Source organism: Amphiura filiformis, chromosome 14, assembly GCF_039555335.1.
Source record: "Amphiura filiformis chromosome 14, Afil_fr2py, whole genome shotgun sequence".
NCBI classification, from domain to species: Eukaryota; Metazoa; Echinodermata; class Ophiuroidea; order Amphilepidida; family Amphiuridae; genus Amphiura; species Amphiura filiformis.
Genome location: NC_092641.1, coordinates 32,728,965 through 32,752,925, shown reverse-complemented (window position 1 = coordinate 32,752,925; position 23,961 = coordinate 32,728,965). Strand labels below are relative to the sequence as shown.

Here is a 23,961-nt window from a genome sequence, read left to right as displayed (position 1 = left end):
GCGTTGCCCCCGAAACCTCGCGCCTATGGACTTCGTCACTGCCCGCCCGCTTGCTATGCCCTTGCCTTATATCATGTATATATTAATAATCGTTGACATTTTAACATTTGAGAGCGCTAATTCTGCGTGGCGCATTATATAAATGTACATGTAAATAAAGCAAAACTATCAATTTATTGTATAGGCCTACATAGTATATGTGACCGTCCACGGCGAATGAGCCGTAAATTCCTCCCCGGTCAATTTTGTTTTATTTCGTGTTTAAAAATAAACATCATAAACTTAAAAATGGTATATCATTTGACTTCAAACGATATCCAGAAGCGGGGTTATGGTTTGTTAAACTTTGCTCCTTCAACAAAATTATAGCTTTTACGTTTTTACATGTGTCTCTTTTTCCACATTGTTGGCAATAAATATCAAACAGTCATAATTCAGAAAGTTCTCTCATTGTTAATTGTTGGTTATGCATACCTGTACAAAATACAATGCCTGGTGACCCACCACTTGAACAGGATTTAGCAATATAAGCAAACAAAGACCAGAGCATTTAAAAGTTCTATAGCCATCTAAGGTAGAAGCTTATTATCCACTTCAACAATAGGATTATTGATTAGTTTTGACTATCGAAATGAGACGGATGTCGGGCCAGCTTAAGTTACCGATGAATATGACCTTCGTACACATTTTACACCGTAACTCAGAATACAATTATAGGGAATTTACGGCTCATTTGTGCTGCCAGGTCACATATGCCCTACAAGTTTTTGGCAATTGTCACAGTGTCTCTTACTTTTTTAAACTATAAATTTGTTCTGCATGCAGTGTATTTGACAAATTCTTGTACCTTTACCATAATTATATAAAATTAAATCAAATTTGCAATATATTTTTTATACAACTAATAAATATTGTCAAGTTTGAATAATGCAAATACTTAATATTTTTACACAGATCAAAATCTGACGCTTCTCGCGAAAATGGTAAGTCATAAATGAATAGTGCAATTTCTTTGGCCCACTAAAATACCTTACTACGCCATGTACAGGGTGTCTCAATAAAAATAGGCCATGTGGATTAGGAGACGTAACTTAAAATGTCGGCAGTAAAATCAAAACTTTTTTGTAGATTCAAGAACTATGACGTTTCGTCTTTAAGATGCATATGGTATACAAATCATTAAAATCCGTTCACGTGTCACTGAGATGATTGGGATTGTACAAATAGACCTGGACCGTGCCAATGGGGCAATACACATAATGAAGTCTTGCTGAGTATAGGTTGAAAACATCAACCGACCAATCAATCAGTCTCTCAAAGAATGTTTTCACACCTTTCTCTTTGGGTTACAAATAATCAAAATATGCCTTTTAAAAATATAGGTAATTCATTTCTCAAGCAACCACAGGGCCATGGGGTCAGTTAAGTTTCTTAAAGTAATGTTTTGAAAATCACTAGTCGCACATCAACTAGCGTATTTTGTGCCACTAAACGCCATTCGCGAGATTCATTAGAGCCATTTCATGTCAACTCCAGGGATGTGCACCGCAGCTCCTCTTCAATTTTTTCTTTTTCTGTGTTGTGGTATTTTCCGTGGCATCAATTTGTTCAATTTGTAATTTAGGGGTGGGGGGGTCAGCGTAAAAATGTGTCGCAACGCGAAAGACGATGTTTGGAGGTCCTAGTATAAAGGGAACCCCCAACAACTTTGAAAAGTATGTATCCTGGGGTAATTTTTTGTGTAAAATTCAAATCTGGCATCAGAAAACTTATTTTACTCCTTTACTTTAAAAGATATAGGGCCCTCAAATGCAACTTCGTCCATCCAGGACCAACTTTGGGGTAAGAACTCCAAAAGTAAAAATAATTTTACTGTCCATTTTTTGGCCAGTCAGAGCCCTTTGGTAGGACATTACTCTTATCCCATATTGAGCCTATTAGAATACTTTTAGCTGAGATATTACCCATGCAAAACTCCAATTGTACATTTTTTGTACATTTTGACCCCCCTGAAAACCAATGTCAGACATTTTACCCCACCATCAACTTCAGGTATGTTGAAAATATGTTCTTGGACAACATTTCTGAGAGATATTGGCTTTGGGACTCGATGACTTTGCTTTAAAAACATCAGTTAGGTTTGCCTACTCACATATATGTCATTCCAACCACATCAACAAAATGGGTTGGTTGGTCAGTGGTCATCCCCTCAAATTTGACTGAAAATCATTTCTAGCATACCTCTATGAGCATAATGAACACATGGAAAAAATGAATGCTCAACTCCAAGCGGTTTTGGAGATATGGCTTGTCAAAATTTGACCCACGCCCCCACGTTTTGCTCTCTCAAGTTGCGTCGTTGAATTAGTAGCGTTTTGGAACACTCATATTTGACTTTGCAAAAAGGGTGAGGGGGTGTGAGCAATAGCTACCTTTCGTCATTTTTTTGTGACAATGTTATGGCGTCAAGTTTGGGGGTACTGGGTCTTGAGATGCTTTTAGGAGAACATTTAACCACTTGATGAACAATCTATAATGACTAGGCGGTTACCCGTATTTGGCGGTTCTCGGCTGTCGCGATTACCTGGCTGACTGTACTCACCAAGTTTTATGCCCATACATGTAGGACAGTTTTTACTAATTTGACCTCAGATGACCCCTTGTGACCTCGAAATGACCTTCCAAAATTTGGCTCTAAATGTTGACTGTACCCACCACGTTTCATGCCCATATGACAGTTTTTAGTAATTTGACCTTGGATGACCCCAAAATGACCTTCCATAAATTGGACTCTAAAAGGTGACTATACCCACCAAGTTTCATGCGCATACGACATTTTTTTACTAATTTGACCTCAGATGACCCCTAGGTGACCCCGGATGACCCCAAAATGACCTTCCAAACATTTGACTTTAAAAGTTGACTGTACCCACCAAGTTTCATGCCCATACGATAGTTTTTACTAATTTGACCTCAGATGACCCCTCGATGACCTCGGGTGATCTTGGCCCACTAACTGAAACAAACTTGTTCTGTCTGAGGTCCAGATGCACCCATCCACCAAGTTTGAGGAACGTGCGACCCCTAGTCTCCGAGAAAATAGGCGGAAAACAGTTTTTACTAATTTGACCTCAGATGACCCCTGGGTGATCTTGACCCACTAATCAATACAAACTTGTTCTGTCCTAGGTCAAGATGCACCTACCCACCAAGTTTCTTGCCCATATGACAGTTTTTACTAATTTGACCCCTAGATGACCTCTGGTGACATTGACCCACTAACCAATACAAACTTGTTCTGTCCCGGGTCAAGACGCACCCACCCATCAAGTTTGAGGAACGTGCGACCCCCAGTCCTTGAGAAAATCAGTTTTTACTAATTTGACCCCTGAATGACCTTGGGTGACCTTGACCCACTAACCAATACAAACTTGTTCTGTGTGGGGTCAAGCTGCATCCACCCACCAAGTTTGAGGAACGTGCGACCCCTAGTCTCCGAGAAAATAGGCGGACAGACAGACTCACAGAGGGATAGAGGGACAGAGTCACAGAGTCACAGACTACCAGTATTATTATATAGATATTTGATACTTCCTGTATCAATACGACAGGAATATTCTTGGTATAGAAGATATGCAATACGACGTCACTTATGAGTCACGACAGACCCATCGTCATTTATGTAAAATTATGTTCTCCATGAGGCCTGGACAGTAACGTAGCCAGGATTTTAGTGTGAAGGGGCAAAGCCACATTTTTGTCCCCATTTGTCAATTTCTGTTCCATTTTAGTTATTTTAAGGACACTTTACTCTTTGCCGTCCCCAATTTTATGCCTGAAAATATTCGGAGGGGGGGGGGGGTCAATTTCCCCCGGCTCCACCTCGCTACGCCCCTGGGCCTGGACATTACACCTGATAATACAATACAACATGTGATAGGTATAACTAATTGTGGAATCGATCTAAATAAATAATATTTGTAGGCCTAATAACTGGGGTATGAACCTTTGGACAGTATTTATTGTGGGACATTAGAGCACATCAGACATATCGAATTGCATTCTAAATACGAGGAATGCCCTTCTGATATCAAATAATTTAGATTTTTTGAAATTCGCAATGTAATACACATTTTATGGCAAATGATTAAAAATTGATATTTTTGATATTTAACAGTACTCGATGTAAACTTTATAAATCTGATAATATGTACTTAAAGTGTATGTAGGTGGGATGAAAAGCCGACGATCAATTAAAAATTTTGACCTTTCGTATTAAAGATATGGATTTTTTCACAAAAAAACAAAAAAAAAAACCCGTCTTTTTGGGAAAAAAATCCATATCTTCAATAGGAAAGGTCAAAAGTTTCAATTGATCGTCGGCCTTTCCTCCCAGCTACATACACTTTAAGAATATATCATTAGATTTATAAAATTTACTTCGAGGACTGCTATATATCAAAAATGTGAAAAATATCAAATTTTAATAATTTGTCATAAAATTTGTATTATATCGTGAATTTCAAAAATGAAAATTATTTGATATTAGAAAGACATTCTTCGTATTCAGAATGCTATTCGATATGTCTGATGTGCTCTCATGTCCCACAAAAAATACTGTCGAAACGCTCAAAACGCTCATTCCAGATCCCTTAAGCCGAAATAATGGCATAAAATTAACGTGGAGCTCTATGGGGGATTTAATGTTGTAATCACGACATTAATTCAAAATTGCTCTGTTTCCTAAATCTCGCAGATTCCATTTAGGTGTAAGTTGGAATCTCGCAGATTCCATTTAGGTGTAAGTTGGAACTATTTTTATTGAGACACCCTGTATTATTTCGGGTAGCCGAAAGCCGTGTATTAAAGACTAAATAAGACATTTTACATGAATCTGTCATTTCTGCTCAAGGTTGGTCTTAACCCTGGAATTATTGAAACTTTTGACCTCATAACTGCTAAATTGTTGATCTAAAGTATATAAAAGCATACACATTTAGAATGGCAAAGACTTGATAAATCCATCTGTGAGGTCACATTGGGCAAAAATGCTCATTTTTTGAGAAAATCCCCCAAAACCGTTTTATATTCCCAATTTTTTTCGGACAACGTAACAATAAAATTCTTGAGTATTTTTTATTATTTTTATCAAACTTTGTAAAAGTCAAACAGTAATATGCTGATCAAATTCGTTACAGTTTGAAATTGGCTATTTACACGTGAACGAACATAGGCCTTTTCCCGACGTAGGTCATGGGCTGATTGCCCTCTTAAGTGGCCTTTACAATACATGGTGTATTCGAGGATGCTGTGAAAATCTTCTTTGCCTACTACTAGTCCACCCGAACACGAAAAGGAGGGAAATCAACACTTCCCATTTGTCACTCTATTATTCATTGCATTGTTTTCTTAGATGCTGCATAAAGTACACTTGGGACCCATTAGCTTTATAAAAACAGCAAGGGATAGACATTAATGTTTGACAGCTATATACAATCCCAAATATGGTGCATTTTCTGTCTTTGATTGTCATTGTGTTTTATATAGCTTTCAGTCCTGTTAACTTATTTTCATTCATTTTGGACCCATTTTAATCCGTCTTGATACACAACACTATTTACAAACACCCATTCATTAGACATAATAGCGATCCACGTCCATATTTATTTAAAATAAGGAATACTATTAAATATTTTCGTATCTAAAAGATGAATGTGCTTCAGACCCGTGTCGTAATGGTGGATTGTGTATAGATGAAACTAATGCGTTTACATGTGAATGTCTACAGGGCTTCAAAGGATTGCAATGCGAGCATGGTAAGTCATATGGTTGATGGTTATGTTTGTGCCCCCCCAGTAATACAATAGTATACAAATGCTGTACTTTTCAGTAATTATGGTAAACATTATTGTAATCAAGAGCGTTCTTTTTATTAAGCTTTTTTAAGTTTCGACTTCCCAATGCAGTATCTATAATAACATCAACAGTAGGGTGGCATCAAGCATGTGGTCTTTGATATATCATTCAAAAGATAATGAAAACAATGCTTCATATTAAATCAATTGGGATAAGATAATATATCAGATATGCCCACTTTACATTTTGAGCCAGACAAAATGAGGCAAAGCAATGATAATTATTTAAGTCCAAAACAGTTTATTAGTCAATTCATGGGTATCTAGCGTTAATGTGGTCGATCGGCTTAATGTGTTATGAACTTGCCGTAGATGTACGCATCACAGCATGTGATCAATGGATACACATTATATGGATACACATTGGCCTTGGATTACGGACTTCTTGTCAATCCGCTCCCAGCGTATAGTTCCTGTGGAGCAAGTATCCTCTCAGTTAGAATGTGTAAATGCCAAAACGGCTTTCTGCGACCATGGTGCTATTAAACAGGATAGGTTATATGCATTTCACATGTACATGTACATGTACATGTGGTTGTAAAGGAATACAGTGGGAATTTGCCAAGTTAGTATTAATACCTCATTAGTCGAAATTCGTGGTGAATTCATTGGTTGATTTATAGAAATTGATTAAAACATTATCAACATGGCCATGAGGTTAAAAGCTGCGGAACTACATTTTCTTATTGTGGTATCTTTTTGTGGTACATCTTGGAACAGAAAGTTGTTGCTGGAACTTAGCTCACAGTTTATATGTTGAGTACCTCTGCTAGGCGGGAACTAAAAGTGAGGTGGCAACATTGTGGTGCAACTTTTCTCTACGAGTTTACAGAGACGACGTTTGCGCATGTCCAAAGCATTGTCATAAGAAGTACATGTATATTTGATGCCAAGCATATTTTTGCAGGCCCCTTTTGATAAGAAAAAAATGTAAGATATGCATTTACATCATTGATACCACCAACATACGGAAATGCAAAACGTATAGGCATTCACACAACCTCATAAACACACCCCACACAAAATACACTCACCCACCAATCACATTCCCACGTACACCCCCAACCCACACGCATTACCTGCTGCACACATACATCGAAGCCTTTAGAGCAGACACGTTCATGCAAATGCATTACTTTCAAAAATGTTAATAAGTATCAACTTTCTTGCTTCTCATAAAAGAAATAGACGAATGTGCGTCACTACCGTGTCTACATGGTGGACAGTGTAGAGATAAAATAGGTGGCTACACGTGTGAATGCCAACGGAGCTTCCAAGGACCACGGTGCGAAAAGGGTAAGTTGTATTGCAAACTGTTTCATTATTGTTTACGACTGTGATCACCATGTTTACAGGCAGTATTGCTCATTTTTCTTTAGAAGCGTAGTTGTGGAATTCCTCCGCAGTATAATGTGTTGCGAGGTTCTCAACACCTTGTTCACAGCGAGACTGTTTTATATTCAAGGATTATGATGATACTTATTTATACATCTGGGTGTAGAGACATTAGAGGTGGCAAGCCTTGCATTTTTCCACAACTTCCCTCACACCCATCCCACCAACACACAAAAGCTACACACATAATTTTGAATAATGTTTAAATCAACTTTCTTGCTTCTCATAAAAGAAATAGACGAATGTGCGTCACTACCGTGTCTACATGGTGGACAGTGTAGAGATAAAATAGGTGGCTACACGTGTGAATGCCAACGGAGCTTCCAAGGACCACGGTGCGAAAAGAGTAAGTTGTATTGCAAACTGTTTCATAATTGTTTACGACTGTGATCACTATGTTTACAGGCAGTATTGCTCATTTTTCTTTAGAAGCGTAGTTGTGGAATTCCTCCGCAGTATAATGTGTTGCGAGGTTCTCAACACCTTGTTCACAGCGAGACTGTTTTATATTCAAGGATTATGATGATACTTATTTATACATCTGGGTGTAGAGACATTAGAGGTGGCAAGCCTTGCATTTTTTCCACAACTTCCCCTCACACCCATCCCACCAACACACAAAAGCTACACACATAATTTTGAATAATGTTTAAATCAACTTTCTTGCTTCTCATAAAAGAAATAGACGAATGTGCGTCACTACCGTGTCTACATGGTGGACAGTGTAGAGATAAAATAGGTGGCTACACGTGTGAATGCCAACGGGGCTTCCAAGGACCACGGTGCGAAAAGGGTAAGTTGTATTGCAAACTGTTTCATAATTGTTTACGACTGTGATCACCATGTTTACAGGCAGTATTGCCCATTTTTCTTTAGAAGCGTTGTTGTGGAATTCGTCCGCAGTATAATGTGTTGCGAGGTTCTCAACACCTTGTTCACAGCGAGACTGTTTTATATTCAAGGATTATGATGATACTTATTTATACATCTGGGTGTAGAGACATTAGAGGTGGCAAGCCTTGTATTTTTTCAACAACTTCCCCTCACACCCATCCCACCAACACACAAAAGCTACACACATAATTTTGAATAATGTTTAAACCAACTTTCTTGCTTCTCATAAAAGAAATAGACGAATGTGCTTCACAACCGTGTCTAAATGGTGGACAGTGTAGAGATAGAATAGGGGCCTACAAGTGTGAATGCCAACCCGGCTTCCAAGGACCACGGTGCCAAGAAGGTAAGTTTAACTGCAAAACTGCCAACATGACCATGCGGTTTTCAAGGAAGCAGTGCGAGTTTGCTATGTCAGTATTAATAACCGTACCTATAATACTACAAAACAATATGTCTACTACGCATGTATGCATCACACGTGATGCGATGAAGCACTCACCCTAAATGATTATAGTTATGGTTTAGTTGGCCGGACCAGCAAAACGTCCGTGGCTACCGGTCGCCGAACTAGTGCTTGCCACTCGAGGAGTCCAAATGGCTACCAAACAAATAGCTTATTTGTTCATCTTCTCTCTTTATTCTCATTCCTTCTTCCATTCCAAACAGTGTGTTCACGTCTTTCTCTGCGAGTCTGTTTACCTTCCAAACATATGCCGATATGCCAATACCTATTTATAAATGTGAGTGGATATAGGTTAAATAGTTGAAAAGGTCACAACGCAATGGAATCAACCTGGTTCGAACCCCCCGACCACATACTATGAATGGCCAACTGGTCCAAAAAAACGTGTAAGACAAACGTGTGAGGTTACGACCGCGCCGTGTAAGATTTCATCTTATACGCGTAAGATTGTATCTTACACGTTTAAGGTTGCATCTTATACGTGTAAGAATGAAGCGGGATTCTTAAATTGACGAATCACAGAGTAAGAAATCACAAACAACCAATCATCTCACGCGTAACAAAGTTCGACCAGTAATATGTAAAGATGTTTTGAGATTTGTAACACCCACGACTTCTTATACGCGTAAGATTGGGATTTTAGTGATGGACGATACGCGATATTATTGGCGGCGTACCGAGGATAAGGATAGCTCGGAACATTGTAAACGAGGCATATTCTTAATTTGTATGAGTGCTACTCGTAGTTTAAGCTTAAAGAAATTTTAGTACAATATATTATGTCCACATGAAATTGCATTCAGCATGGCAGGCAGTGGTGTCATTTTATACCAGCCCCTATGCAAAGGTAAGGCATGACTAATAAAAGTGATGTACCGTGCAGATATAATAGGTAATTCTTACGCGTATAAGAAATGCTATGGCGAGATTTCATTGGTCGATTATGAATACGCGTAAGATGATTTGGGGTTTAAATATGGGTTCTTTATATTAGATTCGTCAATTTAAGCATCTCGCTAGATTCTAAGATGTTTAATTGCAATTCTGGGTAAAAACCACATGTGCCTGCTAACGGTCAAAAATTTTTTATTGCATGAGGTGAAAGGGCTTTGGTAGTAGGTTACAAAAAGTCACATCAAAATTCCTCCGGAGCTTGTTGCCATAGCAACGGCAGTTTTATGATTTTCGTGATTTTTGCTTATTTTGGGGTGAAAATAAGGGAAAATATGTACTTTTCTGAATTGCTCCTGACTTTAAATTTGAGGTCACATTAAAAAAGCAACCTTACCACCATAAAGTATTATCTTTGTGCTTTCCCCAGATGCAAAAAATATTTCAATAATATTTCTCCATGTGCAATTTTAGGGCTGGGCAATATTGCCAATTAAGCACTTTTGAAAAAATGCAATTTTACCCTATCTTTGAAGTCTAAAACTAATTTTGCTTGAGCACCCAGAATTATTTCCTCTTTGATGGTACTTGAGCAGACATTGCCCCTTTCAAATTTGGTAAAAAATCTCTGGGGCTATTTGACCTGTAAAGCCAGTGTTGCCAGAAAGTTTGATAATTTTCAAAAAATGCATTTTTCGAAATAATGCATTTTTCTACATGTTTACTCATGTAACCTTTAATACCACCAATTTAATTGTAATATTTGCACACTTTGCACACATGATTAGACACACACTGCAACGGAAGCAACACTTTGAGGCTGGGGACAAGTCCTGTCCTGCAAAAACTGGTATTGCCAGAAAATCTTACTTCATTAATCCAAATTTCCAATTTGTGCATTTTACAATATTATGTATTCGGTTAAGTTTATACTATCAATGTTAGTTGAATATAATGTGCATTTAAACATCATCTGATACAATACATGTTCAGACACATGGGCAAGTTTCTCGACAGGTGGCTTGGTAAGCCTTAGGCTTAGGCGACCTTGAGGATACTATAGGCTAAAGCCTAGTTTTGACCCAAAATAGTAATTTTTACATGGACATTTTTTTGAAATATGACAAATGCATCTTGGAAAGTGTATCAGTTTATTAAGATGGATGTTAAATCAAAAAAGTGACCTATGATTTTGACATATGACCTCTTGTAATTCATAAGTAGGCCTAAAATGCCGGTTTTCAATGATATTGTTCATTTTGGGTAAAAATGGACCCTTTTTACCATTTTTAGCAATTTTTTGCATTACAAAAGTTTTAAATTACACTTAACTTTATTGATAAATAGGGCTTCTTTAATTTTAGGCTATTGAGAGAATTCAACAAGTATGCAGTTTCCATGGCAACGACCATTAATGCTCATTTTAAGCAAATATCAGAAATAGAGCTAATTTCCCAGTAAAATTAGCAAAAATGGGCGTAAAAGGCCGTTTCCTTGTAAACTGGCATCTCTTTGAATTCTCCTAATAGCTTAAAATGTTATGCCAATCAAACAATATTTTAGGCTTTATGATAATCCTGTTAATGAGAATACACGAAACTGCTGATTCTTGATTACGTAGTGTATTCGCTGATTTAAACCATTGCTTTATACTAACAATACGCTCTAAAACTGTGGATTCTTGCATAGAAACGTGTCAAGTGTTCATTCGTAGAAAATAATCTTCAGTAATGAATAGACGTCATAGCAATGGTTTAAGTACATTTTCCAGACATAATTTGTGTGATCTAGCCTGTAAATATATCAGATATTTTGTGTAATCTATTATGAAAATGATGAGTTTTAAACCTGACTCAACAGGCTTTCGTAGACTGCATCTACACAATTTTTAGCGAAACATGGCACACAAGGCTAACAAAGAATCGAGGCTATATTGTAGATGAATCCAATTTCATGCATTCCTACACCTCAATGGCAGCCATAGCTGCCCCCCTTAGGTCTATCCCACCTGAAATGTGAAATGATGTGGCCTTGGCAGTGGCGGATCCAGGGCAGTCAGAGGGGGGATTTGAGAAAAAATAGAGAAAAATGTACGAAATGGAGTGGCCCTTCCGTCCCACTCGGGCCCTGCATATTGGCGGGCCCGCAGTAATTTTCACATGCTTTTAGGACGAGGACCCGCCTTCAAGCAATGTCTAAAATAATCGCCTTTCCTCCCTTTTCTCTTCTCTTTTTCCCCTTCCCTTTCTCTTCTCTTCTCTCCTTTTTTTTGGAAGGGGGGCGGCCGGAATGAGGGGGCCGGGCCCACTGCCCCTCCCCCAAATCTGCGCCGGGGTCTTGGCGGGGATATGAAACTGCTCTCCCTTCCACCCAATGATCATACCATGATACTTTTGGAATGACAATTTTTAACCAAATTGATAGCATATAGGCCTACACATACAGATAGAAAATTATCTTGAGGATTGTGTTAGAAACAAGGGGAAATCGGGAAAATAGGGAGTGTTTTAATTGCAACAGCCTATCATGACCCACTAGCTTCTTCACCAGTTGGATTATTATTTGCATTGTAAACATGGTAAATATTGTCTGCACGGTTGTTTCGATGTGATGTTACCTTTCCACCCTGGACAAGTATATCTTCAACAGGTCCTGTATCAACGTAAAAGTAGAAGTCAAATTGATGGTATCAGAACGGATGTCTTAATTTAGGAGAGAAATTCAATAAGGGTGTCAAACAATGCAAATGTCAATATTGATGCCCCCATGGGAGTTTGAAGTTTATATTATTGTGCGTATCATTAATTTTACATGGCTACGTTTTCAAACAAATGCACGCATGTTTGACGAACTCACAAATTACGGGTAAGCCTGTGGGTAAATTAATTGTCATATAATCTGGCAATACCATCATTGCCTAAGTTTCAAAACCTGTTTGTGATGGTGGTTAAAAGGGTCCATTTTTGCCCAAAATGACCAAAATCATTAAAAACCTGCATTTTAGGCCTACTTATGAATTCCAAGAGGTCATAGGTAAAAATAGGTCACAGAAAAATATTGTGATTTACTTTTTTTTGATCCAAACGTCCATCTTAGTAAGCTGATACACTTTTTAAGGTGCATATATCATTTTCCAAAAAATTTCTATGTAAAAATTACTATTGTGGGTCAAAAGTAGGCTTAGTATCCTCTAGGTCGCCAAAGCCTAAGGCTTACTAAGCCACCTGTCGAGAAACTCGCCCATGTGTCTGAACCTGTATTGTATCAGATGATGTTTAAATGCACATTATATTCAACTAACATTGATACTATAAAATTAATTGAATAAATAATTGTAAAATGCACAAATTGGAAATTTGGATTAATAAAATATGATTTTCTGGCAATACCGGTTTTTGCAGGACAGGACTTGAACCCAGCCTCAAAGTGTTGCTTCCGTTGCAGTGTGTGTCTAATCATGTATGCAAAGTGTGCAAATATTTCAATTAAGTTGGTGGTATTAAAGGTTACATGAGTAAATATGTAGAAAATGCATTATTTTGAAAAATGCATTTTTGAAAATTATCAAACTTTCTGGCAACACTGGCTTTACAGGTCAAATAGCCCCAGAGATTTTTTACCAAATTTGGAAGGGGCAATGTCTGCCCAAGTACCAACAAAGAGGAAATAATTCTGGGTGCTCAAGCAAAATTAGTTTTAGACTTCAAAGATAGGGTAAAAATTGCATTTTTTCAAAAGTGCTAAATTGGCAATGTTGCCCAGCCCTAAAATTGCACATGGGGAAATATTATTGAAATATTTTTTTCTTTTTCATCAAGGGAAAGCACAAAGACAATACTTTATGGTGGTAAGGTTACTTTTTTAATGTGACCTCAAATTTAAAGTCAGGAGCAATTCAGAAGAATACATATTTTCCCTTATTTTCACCCCAAAATAAGCAAAAATCACGAAAATCATAAAAACTGCCGTTGCTATGGCAACAAGCTCCGGAGGATTTTTTTGATGTGACTTTTTTTAACCTACTACCAAAGCCCTTTCACCTCATGCAGTAAAATTTTTTTGACCGTTAGCAGGCACATGTGGTTTTTACCCAGAATTGCAATTAAGATGCGATCTTACACGTATAAGATGCAATCTTACACGTGTAAGATGACGTCTTACACGTGTCCACTTGGCCATTCATAGATCACAGGAGTCGATGCCCGTACCACTTAGTTACCGTTCCCTCATGACATGCTGCAGTGCGTTCAAATTCGCAGTAGTGATTAAACTGTGATTCGCAGTTGTTTAAACAAAGGCATACCATGCATACCGGGTGCAATTCCACCGATTTTCAGAAAATCAATGATTCAGTTCAATCTTTCTATAACACTACTCGATTTATCTTGACGCGCGTTTCAAATTAGGTCATGCACGCACTTGAAATTCAAAGGGAATAGAAAAAAAGCTATTGAATCTCTTATGCTACTGCTATCAGGTTATTACAATAGGTATTAATTTACTAAAATTATTGCATTTTGATAGCTGCTTTCACAAAGAGAGGAGAGAGAGAGAGGGGGGGGGGGGGGGATTACACCGCTTTTGAACGTCAAATACAAGTAATAATTTTACTTTATTTACTGAAAATCGATTGAAGTAAATAGTTATCATGTCTCTGTTTAATCTGTTTAATCACCTGCACACGTATAACAAATGCCAGACAGCTCCATGCAACATCATTAATATTTTCACTATTTTGTTAATTATTATCAACTTTCTGGATTCTCATAACAGAAAAAAATGAATGTGCTTCACAACCGTGTCTTAATGGTGGACAGTGTACGGATAGAAAAGCTGGTTTTACGTGTGTATGCCAACGCGGCTTTTTTGGATCATGGTGTGAGCAGGGTATGTTACAGAATACCGGCAGGTATAACGTGGCAGTACCGCACTGTGCGCTGACTAAATAATTTACTACATGTACCATTGTTTGTCATTGTTGTTTTCCTTTGATCATCAGGGAAGACATGCACAAATTATTGTTGATTTTTAAAAATCGCAAAATCATGAAACTCCAATTTAGGAAGAATGTTTCGCACATCATTTCTTTATGAATTATCGAGTTGAATCTGTGTTCCTGTTTCTTCTTTTAAAATATGTTACGACGGGCAATATTACCCAAACAAGAAAATGTAAAAACAGATTTTATTTTGACATATTAAATCTCAATTGCTCAGTTCAAAACATTCAAGTTTCATTAATTATTATACAAAATTATAAGTGGTGCCTACTGTTAAATATCTAAAACTTGTTTGGGTATTTCATTGATAATTCTTATATAAATATATGAAGAGCTTTGTTTCAAAACCCCTTACATCCACTTTTGGCTGAAATTGAGTTATTGATATGACATTATAGTGTGGGTAAAAATACACATTTTGGTGGTTGTTTGACCTTCATACCACTTTCCCTTCCGGAGTTATGGTATATTTCCCGTTTGAGAAATCTTAGGGAATTTCCGGAAATCTGAACATAAAATTAATATAGAATTGTTTTGCTTTAATTTTTTGATGTATACTAGTAGCATGGAATGTTCTTTACCTATTAAAACCAAAGGGAACTGTTTTGGGTTCACTATTTTTGAAAAAATCATTTTAATTAACAAAAGGTGTGGCTTCGGAAATACTCAAAAAATGCCATTTTCCCGAATTTAATTAAAAATTCATAATTAGAAAAGTAAATGAGATATTTCAATTTTTCTTTTTGATTTGGAAAGCATTAGTCAAGTTACATAAAGTAGTGCAAACAAATGGGCTCAAATATGATTGCAAAGGTGGTTTCTAGAAAAGGGGTAAATTTGTTTTGTTGCAAAAGCCCTTACATCCACAAAAGGCGCGATATAAAAGATATAATAAAATAAATAGGAAGGCTTCAAAATTGTACCAAACCTATTCTTTTAGTTTCTATTCATCAACACTTTATCCAAACCCAAATTGAATCAAATCGAACCAGTAATACTTGCACAATTAAAAAAGGCTGTTTTTCTCAGTCAAAAGTGGATGTCAGGGGTTTTGCAACAAAGCTCTTCATATAAATTGTTGGGAAGACTGGGGACAATAATACAAAACATTGCAAGATGTATATTTGTTAAGGGACTTTTATATTATTATTATTATTATTATTATTATTATTATTAGTATTAGTATTATTATTATTAGTATTATTATTATTATTATTATTATTATTATTATTATTATTATTATTATTATTATTATCATTAGTGTTATTATTATTATTATTATTATTATTATTATTATTATTATTATTATTATTATTATTATTATTATTATTATATTTAATGAATTTATTGATGAAACACTATCATATAAGTTATCATTGGGGGATTGATCACCCCTACTCGTACAAACGTTAAATGACATTATGACACTCAACATGCTCACCTGTTTTCTTCTCATTTCATAGATTTCAACGAGTGTGCGTCCAACCCCTGTCTGAACGGAGGTACATGCCATGACAACGTGGGAAATTACTCATGCACCTGTAACGGCCTATACTCCGGAAATGTTTGCGAAAAAGGTGGTAAGTGCATCAGAATATACGTTTCGCATGAAGTTACTGTAATAAAATTCAAGTAATATTCAGACGCATCGACAAATGACATACCTTTTCAGAGCTACTACTGAATTAATATGATGATCAATTTGTTGTTAACTGCTACTGGTACTTTTCCGGTATATGGATAAACATGTTAATCATGTCGAGAAACATGATAATTGTTTTTAAGTACGCCCGTGTTTTTTTATTTTGTCTTGTTTTTCAATTTTTTGTTTGTTTGTTTGTTTGTTTTTGTTTTGCTTTTGTTTTTGTTTTTGTTTTGTTGTTTTTTTATTTTATTTTTGTTGATGTTGTTTTTTGTTTTGTCTTTTTTTTATATTAAAAACTTTAATTGAATAACTTCAGCGAAAACCTACGGCAGTTTCCATCAGATTACCTACGAATCATTTATTGCCTTACAGGACAAGCAGTAAGTGCTGCACATTCATCATCAGCACTCTTTTACCTTGAATTTTTGGGATTTACAATTCTAGGCGCAATTTTATTTCGCTACTGGAAAAGACGGTAAGAATTTTGTTCATTTGTTCATCTTTGGGTCAAACCAACATGATCTTTGGTTACACTCATTTCCTTTTTAAAGTAGATAGACTTTCTCGACGGGAGTTCATAATAAGCTGTAGTATTTCTACGAGTGCATCAGCCAGCATCAATGGGTACATTTTCACGGGAAAAGTTTCTGGACAGGTGACACCTATGGGTGCAGATATATTAGCATATGGAATGTGACCCCGAGCACAGCGGGTGGTCTACGAATGTATTTGAATAAGAAGAATTCCTCATTTGATGCAAAATAAGTTACTTGTCGCAAGTTAATAATGTTATGGTAAGACATTCCATAGATAAATATTTTTCCGCAGGTAGATATTTTTAAAATTACGTTTTGATGATAATGTGAAGAAATTAAGATAACTGAATATTCAATACATTTGCAATGCAAGAATTTCTATCGAAACTACGGCCAAGAATACTATTCCAATTGAAAATGACCAAGACTTGAATAGCGAGGTCACCGCCGGGGGTCAGGGATCAGGCTCGAGGTTACACCCACATTGATACGCATTGGTTACGTGTCCAGAAAATTTTCCCGAGAAAATTTACCCATTTACCTATTTAATGTTGACTGTACATGTAGGCCGTCGATTATCACAGTACCGGTGAGAGTGGTCGAACTTTCGTCAGAAGTGTCTACCGTTACTTTATCAGGTGAAGGTGATTTTCTCTTCCTTGTTTCAAATTCTGTTTTGATGGTCTCACCTCGTACTCCCTTGTTCATTTCTTATACGCCTTTTCTTATTAAAATGTTCCTTCTCACTTTTCACTTTTTTTTAATTGTTCTCATTCCTCCTCTCTCTGCTACTTGCTCTGCTTTGTACCCTGTTTTGATAAACCGCTACTCTTTCGCCTTCTCATGTTTTCTTTATCATCAGTTCTTTCACCTAAATAATACTAAACAAAGTATCTATATCTTAATATTTTACAGAAGTTATCTCAATCAGTCCCCACCCAGGGTCGAAGATAACCACGGCAATGATAACCGTGACAGAATACCGCATTCTTCTGAGAGTAACAGTGGTAAAGCCGACAAAAGCATCTACGATCAGATTTCAGGAATCGAAACTAAAATATTCAACGTAATTAATGGAATCAAAACTAAAATAGTCAACAGAATTCAAGACTGCAGAAAAAGTAATCAATTGCCACTTTAAAAAAAATTGATTTCCATTCAAATAAACCCACGTAGGTTTGTAAAGAGAAGGTTTATGACCGGTTAGCGAGTTACCTATATAGTAATAGAAAGCAATGCTACTAGTTAGTTTGAACTTTGCACGCAATAAATTAAGTCTTAAGGGGACTGTGCATTCTCAGAAATGCGTTATTTGAAGGTGCTGTGACATTTTAACCATTTAAAAATACCAATTTTCAACTGAATATGACATTGTTAGCCAAACATGGTAGAAAAGTCATATTTTTGACCTTTTGCTCAATAAAGCCAATAGGGCCAATGTCACAAAAAAAGAACAACACATTTCATAGAATGAAGCATCTATTTTACATAATCCAAATTTTATGTTTTCCTTTTTCTATAGTGTGTCCCACAAAATTGAGGAAAATAATCTTTTTTTTTTGTGATTATTAACTTTACACCAAATATGTGCTAACATATTTTAGATACTTTGATTAATTTCTATTTTAAACATTTAAGGTTAAATATTGATTTTGAAGGCTTGATTCCAGAGGGGCGTAAGTTAATAATGGAAACAGCCATGTAGAAAAGATTAAACTCACGCGTACAATAGTGTATCAATCTGAACTAGTGCCACGGACAAACCGCGGCTCGTGACTGAGTCATCCTATATGTTGCAGGGATAGGGAGGGGGCGACCATGATAGGACCATATGGGCTGATGGGGGGGGGGGGGGGTGATTGTGGGCAGCCGTTTTCGGCAATTTTCCTTTGGATTTTCTAAATTTTCAATTTTTAAAATTATCCTGGATGATATCTGTCGTGAAATAAATCAATGCTTCTATATGCTATAATAGGCCTAGTAGGCCTATTTATACCCTGATTATGCAATATATAGGCCTACAATATTAACTACAACAACAATCACAAAACCAACAACCGATATTTTGTTAATCTAATTTGTAAAAATATATTCATAGGCCGCGCCTATTAGACTATAGTATAGCCTAAAAATTCCTGAATTATATAATGAAAAAAACCGGGCAATAACAATCAATCGCTGCAGTCAGAAAGAAAGAAACGAACAAGAAAAAAGAAAAAAAGTGAGAGAAAAATAAAATAAAATAAATGGAATGGACCACATAGGGACTCGAACACGTACCAAAGTTTTGCAGCTCATGCAAAAATATAGTATTATATAGTCAAATGTGAGTCCGGCGCGCTAACCGATTGAGCCACTGGGGTACATATGAAATTGATTGATCTCAAACTGACTATTATGGAATAGTGCATAACAGGCTCTTATGATAAACAAGCTCATCACCGCTGTAAATGTCGGAGGTATCGATGGCGAAAAATCTCGTTTTTTGCAAAAGTAACTTGGAGTGAAATTCAAATGGTAAAGTAAGCGACAGACCTTTGAGAAATAATGTAGGCAGTTAGAAATCGAAATTAACGTTCCACAATCCAGATATCGATAATGTAACATAACAGTGTTTTGTGGTACAAGATTCTCGAAAATTGTTCCCAAAAACGGGCTAATAAAATTTAATCGGTACTGTATTTGGTTCTTCCCCATGGCAACATTATTTCTTTGGTCGATTTGTAATACAATACAAAAAAGGAGAAAACAATCACTCTGCTTGGTTTTATACGGAGCGAACATTTGAAAAAACTGCATGGAACGCGTTTTTGATCTTGTGAACATGGTGCGTAAAAATGATTTAAACGAAGGATTTTCAAACGGATTCTAAAAATGTGTATAAACACACAAAAATAATGTAAAGATACATCCATGCACCAACATTTGACTCACTGCGATATTTGATTGCTGAGAAAACGCGGTTTTAGAGAACAAGTTTATACGTCTTTTATACGCTTTTTATACGTTTCTTCGTGTAACCTTAAACTATTATATCCTTGTTTGAATATTAAATTACAACACAATTAATCTCATTAAGCAAAACAGAACTTATCATACTAGGCTCAAAGCAGAACGCTCAGAACACTAGTCACCCACTGGCTATTGTTTTATAAGGCCCACCCAGTCATTAATTAGACACTGGAAAAAGTGTTCAAATTAGCTAAATTTTGGGTTATACCTTTCTTTATAAGTTCATACTTTTCTGAAATGAATGGTGATTAAATGGTTTCTGTTGCAATTAGTGGTGGGTTAAGCCCTGATTTTCCTTGATTTGATTGACCTAACAGTGCAACTTCCTTGAAAAGGTGGTCTATTCTTGACACAGATACAAAAATGTAAGTAAAAAAATAAAAAAATAATTAAAACCAAATTCCGTATTAGGTTTTTGACTTGGGAAGGCACAGACAAGAGATTAACAGATTCTTTCAACACATATATTCAACTGCAAGTCCAACAATAGGTTTTATCACAGACGTTTTTCAACCTAAATATTTGAAGTCATATTGAAATGTTTCACTTAATCCCGTATCCAGAATTATTCAGCATTGTAAGCTCTAAATTTGTGCCAAATTTGGTGTATTTCCTGTAAAAGAATGTAGGATTTCTCCAATATATTGCACAGTGCGGCTGGACGATGGTGATAAAGGATCCAAGTGTTATGAAGCCTTTGTGCTGTAAATTACACACATGCAGTTTTCGTCCATTTTCAGTAATATCAATGTCACGCCAAAACGAATCAAGCTATTCCCATGAAAGTCACAGAATAGGTAGGATACATATATGTGTCATTGTATTGCACTTATTAAAATTAGATACATCGTTGACTATATATTTTTTATACTTTGTTCAAACACGGTATAAATCATTTTGGGACACCCTTTTAATATGCTTACTATGGAGCGCTTTTAAAATAATTATGCAAACAGCCCCATCCACAAAAGTGTAAAGGGTTTTGAGAAAATCATCGATACACATCGAACAAGTAAACCTGTAAATGTGTATCTCAACCCCATTAGCTCAGTTGGTAAATGTTTTCAAAAGCGCTCGATAATAAGTACATATGCTAAATATTTTTTACGGTATACTGCAAAAGAGTGGTTCTATTTTGGAAAAATCGCGTTCCAACAAAGTTTATGTAAAGGTTGGCAACCAGCTTATTTTATATAGTTAATTTGGGTATGCTGAACTCGAATCTGCTGTCTGGCAAGCAATATTTTGAGAACGTAATCCTCAACAAGACCTCAAAATGACCCTTATTGGATCGTGTAGGGGCAAAAATTTATTTTATTCCAATAACACTTTGAAACATATCAAGTTATGCGTCTGGCCCCACGGATCCCAGAATTGTTTGTACGTGTGCGACCTATATTTAAGAAGTTATGGGGCACAAAAGATCTAAGGTCGATTTGCTTGTTGTGTATTGTCAAAAGTCAAAGCTGCTCCAATTTTCATAAAAGTTGAAACAATTTGTTCTCCTAGCTTAGATGTTTCAGACAAAAGAATAGTTTGCAATACTTGCGATGTCTAGTTAGCATGTTACACAGCAAAGAGTTAAAAGATATGTAAGATTCCATTGGATACAATGGCATTTGTATGTATTTATCATCTGTCTTAATGAACTTCACATCGCCGATAGTATACAAATATTTACTGCTCATGAGGGATCTGGTGGAATCTATTGTCCCCGAGGTGAACTGGAGACCGTGAGCCTACTATTTTCCCGAGACCGCCAGGTCGAGGGAAAATAGTAGGCTCACGGTCTCCAGTTCACCGAGGGGACCAATAGATTCCACCAGCAGTAAATATTTGTTTTATATCCTTCATTAATATATTCTTTGTTCATTAATTGGTTAAAATATTAGAAACGCAAGGCCTTTATCATAGTCATAGGCCTCGGTATAAATCTAGGCTAGGCCTAGTCAAGGCTGGCCTCGCTTTGTTTTGATTGAATGCACGTAGGCCTACATGCACAAAACACGCACACAGTTGAGTGGCTAAAGCTTACCGTGAAAATGTTGTTATACCTCTCATATATATATCTCCGTGAAACGAGTAACCATGTTCTCTGTCAGTATTTTGCCGTCAATATTAAGATACTAATCCTGATGTAACTCAGATTATGGCATGAAACCGCCGTATTTTAGTTGCACTTCTGTGCTGCTTGTGTGCTTCGTATAAGACAACATGACTTGCGACACATTAATACCCCAGAGCCGGCTGTGATATCCCGTGTATGTGGCGAGTTGCACGGACCACTAGGAACTGCGACGCGGATATGAGGTCATACGCGCTCAGAGGAGATAGTAAAACTATTTCCCGGGGAGATAGTACTTTGAATAGTACCTCGTTCCCTCATCTATCGGCTTTTTGACTGTTTTGTAAAATAGCTAAACTATTTTTGGTCACATGATACTCGTTTAACCAATTAACGAACGAGAATATATTATTGAAGGATATAATAAAAACTATTCTTTTCCTGAATTCCGTTGTACTTAAGAACAAGTTTGCATCATTTTTACGAAAATCGGAGCGACTTTTTTCACCCCTGTACAACATGTAAATTGACTTTGGACCTGTTGAGGCTCATAACTTGGTAACTATTATGTCCTTCGCGCAAATATCTTACATTTTGTCATAAAAGGCCCAGACAATTAATTCGACATGTTTTTAATAAATTGTTTAATTGTTGCCATCGTATGATCATGAAGAGATTTGGTGGGTCTTTTTTAGGGTCACGGTGTTGATATAGCGTGGCAGAGAAAATTGTGTGATTTCGGCATATACCCGAATTAACCGAAATAATTCGGTTGCCAGCTTTTATGTGAATTTGCCGCTTGATGCTTAAATAAGCACATATTCGCAAAATAGAACCAGTCTACAAGGAAGCAAAAATCACTACAATTAGGGAAAATAATGTTATTTTAAACATAATCCGTCTCCATAAGCTGTTGATCGTATGCCAAATTTGGGATATGCAGTCGAAGCAGAATTTGTTTCTGCTCATTATGACACCTCATTTGTTGCAATGGTTCCAATATTGATGTCGTAGCATACATGATTTAAATGAAAGTAACCATAGATTTAAAACTTGCAGCAAAATCCTATTATAGGATTTTGCTGCAACTTTAAAATCCAAGGTTACTTTCATTTAAATGTATGCTTCGACATCAATACATCCCAAATTTGGTATACGATAACTACTTTTTGATAGATATTTATAAGAAAGCTTTAGTTAACAATTGAAAAGTGTTCAATACTTCATCAGTTATAAATATATAGTATAATCGAAAAGTGTGGTAATTTAAATTGTCTGTTTACGATCATGTGCCGCTCTTTTTCTGTTTGTTACGTTGATAATGGTGTAAGCGAGTTAGTTTTGACATTATTGAGTAGGTTTTGTACTAACTAAAAGCGTGGTACTTTAGATTGCCTCTTTACGCAAATGTGCTGCTCTTGTGTTGTTTGTCACGTAGATAGGCCTTATGGTAGTCCCCTATAAGCGAGTTATTTTCTACATTATAGATTGTGTTTTGTATTTCAGTGAATGTTATAATGCATCTCGATAGATTCCACTCATCACGTTTGATTCGTAAACAGAAATACTGTGTACGTAAAGCAATATATTGTATAAAAGTTTCATTGAGTCATGTACCAGACAAGTAAGATTATGTTTTAGTAAAATACGTCTTCGCTGCCGAGCAAGAACCTTTAACTTTACGTATATTTGAAGGTAAGATGGAGCTAGCTATATCATAGTTGTAATTGTAGTTTTGTAACCGTCCTTATTGTAGTCTTCGTGGTACGTTTTGCTATTGCATGCTGTTGGTATCCGGGGAGGCGGTTACTTGGATTATTTTTCGACGGGTACGTACGACTCTATCTTCCGAACCCTTACCATGCTTACCCATTTCTAAGAACCATTATGCGTTTCCGATAATAAGTACCCATACCTAATGGTTTTTGAAAATAGGAACCCATATTTAAGGATTTGAGCTTGTAATGCATTTTTCGCGCGTAGCGTGGAAACTTCTAAGAAGGAGACCCGCATCTAAGGATTTTTTCTTCAAGATATAAACCCAGTATAGGATTTCAAAACCTACCTACTCACCTGTTGGAGCGGCACATCCCCGTATACAGTGGCTGCTCCAGGAATTATTTTCGGGGAGGGCATGGGGGAA

General features: G+C 36.5%; 1 protein-coding gene across 2 annotated transcripts in view; it reads left to right on the top strand.

The window, feature by feature from the left end:
• LOC140169977 (uncharacterized) overlaps positions 1-23,402 on the top strand; it is a 29,299-nt gene extending 5,897 nt beyond the window's left edge. The window contains exons 2-11 of one of the 2 annotated variants that reach the window (XM_072193290.1): positions 955-983; positions 5,709-5,816; positions 7,098-7,211; positions 7,543-7,656; positions 7,990-8,103; positions 8,437-8,550; positions 14,335-14,448; positions 16,024-16,140; positions 16,578-16,680; positions 17,657-23,402. In XM_072193290.1, coding sequence (XP_072049391.1) covers positions 955-983; positions 5,709-5,816; positions 7,098-7,211; positions 7,543-7,656; positions 7,990-8,103; positions 8,437-8,550; positions 14,335-14,448; positions 16,024-16,140; positions 16,578-16,680; positions 17,657-17,882 — 1,153 coding nt within the window. In that variant the 3' untranslated portion in view covers positions 17,883-23,402. The remainder of the gene's footprint in view (positions 1-954; positions 984-5,708; positions 5,817-7,097; positions 7,212-7,542; positions 7,657-7,989; positions 8,104-8,436; positions 8,551-14,334; positions 14,449-16,023; positions 16,141-16,577; positions 16,681-17,656) is intronic. The other variant, XM_072193291.1, reaches the window with a different exon arrangement.
• The last annotated feature ends 559 nt before the right edge of the window (positions 23,403-23,961 follow it).